The sequence below is a fragment of the Colobus angolensis genome, unplaced genomic scaffold (assembly GCF_000951035.1).
Source record: "Colobus angolensis palliatus isolate OR3802 unplaced genomic scaffold, Cang.pa_1.0 Scaffold581, whole genome shotgun sequence".
In the NCBI taxonomy this organism is placed as follows: Eukaryota; Metazoa; Chordata; class Mammalia; order Primates; family Cercopithecidae; genus Colobus; species Colobus angolensis.
In genome coordinates, this window is record NW_012119388.1 from 292,645 (window position 1) to 301,413 (window position 8,769).

The 8,769-nt window shown below is 46.4% G+C and overlaps 1 protein-coding gene and 1 pseudogene across 2 annotated transcripts in view; one reads left to right on the top strand and one right to left on the bottom strand.

Annotated features, from left to right (window-relative positions):
* Positions 1-2,640, bottom strand: part of DNAJA1 (DnaJ (Hsp40) homolog, subfamily A, member 1) — a 14,403-nt gene extending 11,763 nt beyond the window's left edge. The window contains exons 1-3 of the mRNA XM_011962212.1: positions 2,463-2,640; positions 1,220-1,358; positions 845-1,022 (exon numbers count right to left, since the gene is read on the bottom strand). Of these exons, the coding sequence (XP_011817602.1) occupies positions 845-1,022; positions 1,220-1,351 (310 nt within the window). The 5' untranslated portion in view covers positions 1,352-1,358; positions 2,463-2,640. The remainder of the gene's footprint in view (positions 1-844; positions 1,023-1,219; positions 1,359-2,462) is intronic.
* A 5,061-nt stretch (positions 2,641-7,701) lies between these two features.
* Positions 7,702-8,337, top strand: LOC105526261 (annotated as a pseudogene). Its single transcript, XR_001004055.1, has one exon. The product of XR_001004055.1 is annotated as an EKC/KEOPS complex subunit LAGE3 pseudogene (transcript).
* Positions 8,338-8,769: the final 432 nt, after the last annotated feature.

Consider the following 8,769-nt stretch of genomic DNA (forward strand, 5'->3'; position numbering starts at 1 on the left):
CTCCTGTTGCCCAGGCTCGAGTCCAGTGGTGCGATCTCCGTTCACTGCAACCTCTGCCTCCAGGGTTCAAGCGATTCTCCGGCCTCAGCCTCCAGAGGAGTTGGGATTGCAGGCGCCCACCACCACACCCAGTTAATTTTGTATTTTTTGTAGAGATGGGGTTTCACCATCTTGGCCAGGCTGGTCTCAAACCCTGACCTCACGTGATCCACCTACCTCGGCCTCCCAAAGTGCTGGGATTACAGGCATGAGCCACAGCACCTGTTCTGTTCTCATAATTTGCTTGATAACATCTAAGATTTTTGGAAGCAGTCATCTGCTACCACTCTATTGGCTATTTTTTTAGGTCCTTTAAATCTCATTTAAAAAAAAAAAACGACACCATTGGCCGGGCGTGGTGGCTCACACCTGTAATCCCAGCACTCTGGGATGCCAAGGCAGGCGGATCACCTGAGGTTGGCAGTTCAAGACCAGCGAGACCAACATGGTGAAACCCCATCTCTACAAAAATACAAAATTAGCTGGGTGGGGTGATGCATGCCTGTAATCCCAGCTACTTGGGAGGCTGAGGCAGGAGAATCGCTTGAACCCAGGAAGTGGTGGTTGCCCTGAGCTGAGATCACGCCGTTGCTCTCCAGCCTGGGCAGTTAAGAGGGAAACTCCATCTCAAAAACAAAAAACAAAACAACAACAAAAAACACGACACCATAAATCAGAGGCAGTCTGTGGTCAGTTTGCAACATTATACCAACATGTAAACAAGCATTTAAAATGGGTGATTTCTCAAAGATCTGCTCTGACCAACAGCTAACTTTAGTTAGCTGCACAAAGACTAGATTCTTACCTCTCCTTTCTCTCTGCATCCTTCCTCCTCCTCCAAAAAACATATCAAAGATGTCCATGGGGGAGCCAAAACCGCCACCTGCTCCACCCTCTTTAATTGCCTGTTCTCCTCCTTTGTCATATAATTCCCTCTTCTTTGCATCAGAGAGAACTTCGTAAGCTTGAGAAATCTGTTTAAACTGTTTGAGAAAAGAGTGAATTTCATTTTTTAAAAAAAAAAAAAGTGTTACCTGGCTACATTACACTTGATCTTAGCTAAAAAGACCGAGAAGTGATCATAATTACTATATTAGATACTCGATTTCAGATCATAATAGAAATACTATACATCTGGCAAAGAACTATTCAGATATGTTTAAGAGTATATACTACTCACCTTCTCTCCTTCATTTGGATTCTTATCAGGATGGTACTTCAAGGCCAGTTTCCTATAAGCCTTTTTCAATTCTTCCTGAGTAGCATTGGGTTTGACCCCCAAAACATCGTAGTAAGTTGTTTCTTTCACCATCTTCTGCCTGAAATAAGAAAATGCAACTTTAACCGGCTTTCAACTGGTAGTTTTTAATTAATAAAAATGAGAGCTAAGGCCCAACAATCTCTTGCCAAATCCGATTATAAGAACACCACTGCCCCTAAGTTTAACCAAAAAGGTAACAATTCCTGGGATAATTCAGCTATAAACTCCAACAGACAAAACAAACTAATAATCATTACTGGGAAGTAATTCCAGAGCCGCCTTGTAGCACCTGGTTCCCATTCTCCCACACCAAAGCTTCCATACTAATGTAACACAACTATTACCTGGATTCTTCCCGTTTCCCTTAGAGGCGGTGACAGTTGTAACCAAAAGCAGCACTGTTATGTTCAGTTTACTGGTCATTACACTATCACCGTCTTTGGTAAATCTGATAAACTCCATACACTTTCCAGAAAAAAAATCTGGGCACGCAGTGGTGGGGGGAGAGATTTATAAAACAGATTACCGGCTCCACACAGCAAACCCTCTACCGCCCATGGCTTACAGCTTCTCCACTTTCACGGCCGAATCCCTCTCGCCCCTCAGGCTGGCGGAGTCTACCTGCCAGGTTTCCCCTTGCACTTGGCGCCGACCGTTAAGATTTCCTTCCTTTCTCCCTCCCACCCTGGAACCAAGTGGCGGAGGGAAAAGCCCAGCCCTCAACAAAGAAAAGGAGGGGAGGCAGGGAAAGAGAAAGCGATAGCCGCAGCCTCCGCCCGGCTCCCCACGCATCCCCTCGCCCCTAGCTCTCTGTGCGCGTGCGCAGGGTCGCCAACGCCCCACCCCCCCCAACACCGAGAGCAGACAGGGAGGGGGACCGCGGGGGCGCGCACGGACGGACAGGCGAAGGCAGCAGCTCCTTGGAGATCCCAGGCTGGGTACGGAGGGAGGTCTAGGAAAGGTCTCGGGCCCATTCACTATGCGTCCCGGGGATGGGTTGCCAGGGCACCGCACCAGCCCTCCAAAAGGGAAATCGTGGGCCCAGGAACTGACAACGCTCCTGCCCACGCGGCCAACGGCCTCCGGACCGCGGCTCCACTGGTTTCCCGGCGCCGATGGCGCCAGCCAGGAGACTGGGGAAAGCTCTAGGGCTCAAACTCACCGGTGCGGGCTGACGCCGGTGTGTGAGGGAGCGGGAAGGAGCGCGGAGCTGTGCGCAGCTCAGGCAGTTACCGCTCCTCCACCTCTCACCGAGCGTTCTGGAAAGTTCCGCCCGGTGCGCCGCAGCCGTCGTCTTTTGTAGCCGAACCGGGGCGCGTCACCCGCCGGAAGTCCCGCCCCTTTCGGCCGCTGCCACCGCCCAGCGGTTACCGGGGCAACGGCGCGGGGGCGCACGGGTGGGGAGGAGCTGCGCCGAAAGGCCTTGTGGGGGTTGGTGCTAACCCGCCTCCCGACGCTCGTGGAATCTTCTGGAGCCCTTTTCTCCACTCAGCAAGCCCGAGAGTGCGGAAGTCTCCCTGGCGGGGCATGGCTGAGGAGCAGTGCAAGTCCTAGCGTTCCCAAACCTGTGGGGTGGCCGCCTCCGCCCGCGAGGGCGGGAAGGGCTCGGGTACTGTGATCCAGCGGGAGCTGTGTGTGAACGGGGAAAGCTCTTGGAACAGTCTTGCCCCCCCCCCCACCCTCTTATGGGCGCCTCTTTCAGGGAACCCACTGAGCAAGAAATGCTTGAGCCAGGTGGGTCTAGTCCCCAGACCAATAGCATACGCCTTGGGTCTTGCTGCTTTTCACGCGCGGTCCAAGGCGGCTTAATTCATCAAATTGTGAAGTTTTTAGGGCTCTTTGTGCAAGTCCAGGTCCCTAGACACATGCTATCTGTCCTGGACCTCGCTGACTCCTGCAGATTGAGCTCAGGGTGTCTGGGACCGAGCTAATCAGTGAAACGTTTGAACCGTCTTTGATGCAGGGAGGGCCGTGGACCTCTCTGGTCAGGTTTTCACCCAGTTTGGCTACAGAGTAGCAGCAAGAGTGTCTGAAACAATTTGTTTAATTATTTGACCTAACTTTTAAATTCTACGGGTCAGTGAACCTGGATGTACAATCTGCAACGTGAGACCTTGGAGTTTAAAATGGTACCAAGGGGGCTGAATGGGAATTGGGGTCCGTTTCTTTATCCAGGGGCACAACAGATATGTCAGTATCTAGCACCAAGAAAGATGGAGTTTGCCAGGCTCATTGGCTCACGCGTGTAATCCCAGCACTTTGGGACGCCAGCGTGGACTGATTGCTTGAGCTGGAAGTTTGATACCAGCCCGAGCAACATGGTGAAACCCCGTCTCGATTTAAAACAAAAACAAAACAGGAGATGCAGAGTTGAAAAACCCCAGTTAGACTTCAGTGAGAAGCCAACAAGTCAACAGACTGCCAGGGAAACCATGAGGTAGAAGTCAGTACGGAGAGCCTCCTATTAGACGTGATAGATCAGAGAGTTTCCTTGGGAAAAGTGGCAATTGAGCCGAGTTTTGAAAATGGGAGAAGAGCAATGGACAAAGCACAGGGGAAGGCTATACTAAGGTTTGGAAGAATATGGTGTTTTTAGGAAATTGGAACTAATTGGATATATCCAGAGCTAAGGGAGCTAGAATAGCCGGAGGTGAGGCTTCAGAGCTAGTTAGGGCATGCCTTTGTTGGTATATATGCTACGCTAAGAATTTTGAACTTTATCCTTGGAAGCATGGTCATGCTGCCTCTTCAGCCTTTCCTCTTTCATTAATTTTAACTGCATTCCAGTGACAGAACTATCTGTAGTTTCCCATATACACCTTTTCACCTTTGTGTGCTTTTGCTTTGGCTGACAGACACCTGATTTTTTTTAATCTTAGGTGTTGCCTTCTCAAGTATCACTTCTGGTATAACGTTTTTAGTTTAAACCAACCCTTAGTAAACGTCTGATATTACCAGGCAGTGTACTAGGGCTTTGTAATACAAAAATCACATAAGTCAGGCCGGGCACCGTGGCTTACGCCTGTGATTCCAGCACTTTAGGAGGCCGAGGTGGGCGGATCACCTGGGATCAGGAGTTCTAGGCCAGCCCGGCCAACATGGTGAAACCCCTCTCTACTAAAAATAGAAAAAATTAGCGAGATATGGTGGCATGTGCCTGTAGTCCCACCTACTCGGGAGGCTGTGGCAGGAGAATCGCTTGAACCTAGGGGGCGGAGGTTGCAGTGAGCAGAGATGGCACCACTACACTCCTACCTGGGTGACAGAGCGAGACTGTTGAGTCTCAGGGAAAAAAAAAAAAAAAATCACGTGAGTCATGGTCCCTGCCTTCAAGCAGCTCACAACATAGGGAACTAGAAACATAAACAGTTGAGTGTTAAATGCTAATAAAGGAAGAGTAAGGGGTGCATGGTGGCTCAAGCCTGTAATCTCAGCGCTGGGAGGCCTAGGCAGGCGGAGCCCTTGAGTTCTGGAGTTTGAGACCAGCCTGGGCAACATAGTAAGACTTCGTTTCTACAAAAATTAGAGTTAGTGTGGTGCTGTGGGCCTGTACTCCCAGCTGCTTGGGAGGCTGAGGCAGGAAGATGGACCTGGGAGGTTAAGGCTGCAGTGAGTGGTGATTGCACCTCTGCACCTCAGCCTGGGCGACAGAGCAATACCCTGTCTAAAAACGAGACTAACAAAAAAGTTAACAGTTTTAAGAAGCATTCTTACGTAAAATAGAAAAAAAACTAGCAATAACTTTGTGTATGGTCTTCGTTTGTATAGAAATGTGATCATACAAGCTTTTTACAACTTGCCCTTTTCACTTTGTCATCTTACTATGTTAGGATTATTAATCTACCTTGTTATTTTTAATGGCATAGCATGCAGGCACCATAATTCCCCTACTGATGAACATTTCAGCAATTTCCAGTGTTTTACAAACTGCTGCAGAGAAATTAGCAAATATAGCTTTGAGTATTCATGCAAGTATTTCTGTTGGATGGACAGCTAGAATTGAAATTGCTGAGTCAACATGAATGCAGATTTAAAATTGTAATAAATAAGTTTCCATATTGGTTTGTAACTGCTTCCAGCAGTGTGTGACTAGGCCTTGCCAGTATGAGGGATTCTACCTTTTGTTGTGAAAATCTTTGCTAAACTTGGAGATAAAAAGTGATTTTTTTTGTTTCGAGTTTCTTTATTAGTAAGTTTAACCGTGTTTTAAATGTTTACTGACTCTCCGTTCATATTATTTTACCATTTTTCTGTGGTATAATACCACTATTTTAATAATAGCACTTTTAGGGATAGATATTAGTCTGTCATGTGTTACAATTATTTTCCTTAGTATATTGTTAGCTTTTTACTTAGTATCTATATATATATTTTTTGGGGTCATATACAGATTTTAATTTTTATGTAGATAAGTTGTGACTCTTCCTTTTTGGCCTTTGTCTTCTCTCCACCTTCCCCTTTACCAGTCTAGCATTATAGATATAAATCTATTGTCCCAGGTTTACAGGTTACGTCTAATACTTTCATTGTTTCCTTTTTTGTTTGTTTTTAATTAACAGCCTTGATGTGTTGCCCAGGCTGGACTCGAGCTCCTAGGCTCAAGTGATTCTCCTGCCTCAGCCTCTTCAGTACTTGGGACTACAGACACCTGCCACTGCATCTGGAATCATTGTTCCATTTTAAACTTAACATTTTTTATTCCATCTAGAAGTTATTTTGGTGTAAGGACTGAGGATTATTTGTAAGTAACTGATCTTTATTTTTCTTCAAATGGCAAGCTAGTTTGTCTAATACTAATCTTATTTTTCCTGACTAACATGAAATGTGCCCCCCAACTTTTGTGTGTGTGTGTGTAGAGACAGGGTCTTCCTATGTTGCCCAGGCGGTTCTTGAACTCCTGGGCTCAAGCAGTTCTCCTGCCTTGGCCTCCCAAAGTGCTGGTATTACAGGCGTGAGCCACCACACCTGGCCACCACTTTTAATGTATACTAAATTTCCACTGAAATACATGGTACTACTTCCCTTCATTGTTCTTGCTTTTTAGAATATTCCTTGTATTTTTTGAGTATGTTTATTCTTCCAGAGGAACTTGGGAATATTTCTGGCAGATTCCCCCCAAATCCCATTGTGAATTTTATTGTGATTACAGTGATTTTATGTATCAGTTTGGAGAGAATTAACATGTTTAAAATGTTGAATCTTCCTACTCATGAACATGTAACTGTGTATTTACTTTCTTCATTTTTTAAACTAGGTCCTCATCATTTCTTCTTAAATGTGTTACTAGGCATTTTTTATTGTTGCTGTCATGGATGGTTTCTTTTCTTACCATTATATATTTTTTTCAGTGGGATACTTCATACTTTCTTTTTTTTTTTTTGGAGATGGAGTTTCTCTCTTTTTGCCCAGGCTGGAGTGCAATGCAATGGAGCCATCTTGGCTCACTGCAACCTCTGCCTCTCGGGTTCAAGTGATTCTCCTGCCTCAGCCTCCCGAGTAGCTGGGATTACAGGCATGCACCACCACGCCTGGCTAATTTTGTATTTTTTAGTAGCGACAGAGTTTCTCCATGTTGGCCAGGCTAGTCTTGAACTCCCAACCTCAGGTGATCCACCTGCCTCGGCCTCCCAAAGTGCTGGGATTACAGGCATGAGCCCCCACGCCTGACCAATAACTTTGAATAACCACATGGCCATAAGTGTTCATAGAGGTAGCTGGAGATGGCTGGAGGCCTGGCAGGAGCCAAATAATAAGGGCTTGGGCATTATGCCAGAAAGTTTGAATTTTATTTTGAAGGCTCTTGAGAGACACTGGGGGATTTTAGGGGTGGGGTGATATAACCTGTAACAGCTGACTTTTTGTTTCTTTTCTTTTCTCTTTCCTCATCTTTTCACTTTTGTGAGGACCTGTCAGGCGCTATGCTAAACACTACAAATGTTGCCATATTGTAATCCTTAGTGTAACCCTTGTTTTACAGCCGATTTGATTACATTTACATTTCACAATAATCACTTGGGTGCTAATGTGAAGGTTGGATTCTTAGCAGGTTTTTATGGTGAGCGATCAGATCAGAAGTGATGAGGCCTGAATAGAAGAAATGGAGAGGGAGAAAAATAAATACAAATATAAAAACATATAAAGTCTTCGGGTAGAGTCGTGGTGATGATGCATAGGTGGGGAGGAGGCGGAATGACTTCCAGCTTTCTGGCTTGAGCAACAGGATGGTTGGAGATGCCCTTCCTGGGGTAGGGAGCCCAGAAGGAGGAAGGAGGAGGAAGAGGCCAGGGTAGGAGCAAAATTGGGTGAAGGAAAAGGTGAGTCCAGGTTTGAATGAGTAGAACTACACCTATACTTTTTTCTTTAATTTAAAAGAAAAGGAGTCAGAGCGGCGGCGGCGGGTCATGCGGGACGGGGATGCAGACGCAGGCGGAAGCGCCAACTGCGGGGATAGCCAGGGTGACCACAGCTGCCCCGGTGGCGCAGACACAGCGGCAGCTCCAGCCGGCGGAGCTTCCCCACCTCACGCCTCAGGTCCTGGCAGAGACGCCACGTCTGTGGCCAGGGGACCAGGAATGCGGCCGCACATACTCACCCTCAGCGTGCCTTTCCCGACCCCCTTAGAGGCGGAAATTGCCCGTGGGTCCCTGGCTCCAGATGCTGAGCCCCACCAAAGGGTGGTTGGGAAGAATCTCGCAGTGAGCGGCAGGATCTTGGTCGTCCGCTGGGAAGCTGAAGACTGTCGCCTGCTCCGAATTTCCGTTATCAACTTTCTCGACCATCTTTCTCTGGTGGTGCAGACCATGCAGCACTTTGGGCCCCCCATTTCCCGCTAAGCCTGGTCTGGGAAAATGGGGCGAGGTCTAACTTTGCCTCTCCTCCTAGGCAGTGCATCCATTCTTCCCTAGGGCAGGGAATTCCCATAGTTGCTACTTTCCTGGGAGGGCGTCATGGTCGGCCTGTAGGATACTCAGGGGCCCCTTGTTTTATCTGGTTCTTAAATGTTTGTTACCACAGAAAATAAAACTGAGCTACTATTACAAAAAAAAATTTTTTTATCAGCACAAAGTGGAAAGTAAATCCTAACTAAAATGCTGTTTTTTATGTTTGTATAAATTTAAATTTCTTGGAATATTTAGTTTTTAATTAACTGGGGCCAGATTTTTATTTATTTATTTATATTTTGAGTAGCACCAATTTGTTCTTCTCTTACCTCTCTGACTCCATACAATTTCAGTCTTTATGAACTCTCCTTCATTCCTACCCCCACTCACCACCCCTCATTTTTTTTAAACTAAACTTTTTATTTAAGAGTAGTTTTAGATTTGCAGAAAAGTTGGCAGGATAGTGCAGAGTTCCCATTATTCAGCATTCCGTGTTCTGTATTGTTAAAATTTACATTAAAATGATACAGTTCCCACAACTAATTAATCAACGTTAATACATTATTATTAACTAAAGTTCGTTCTTCA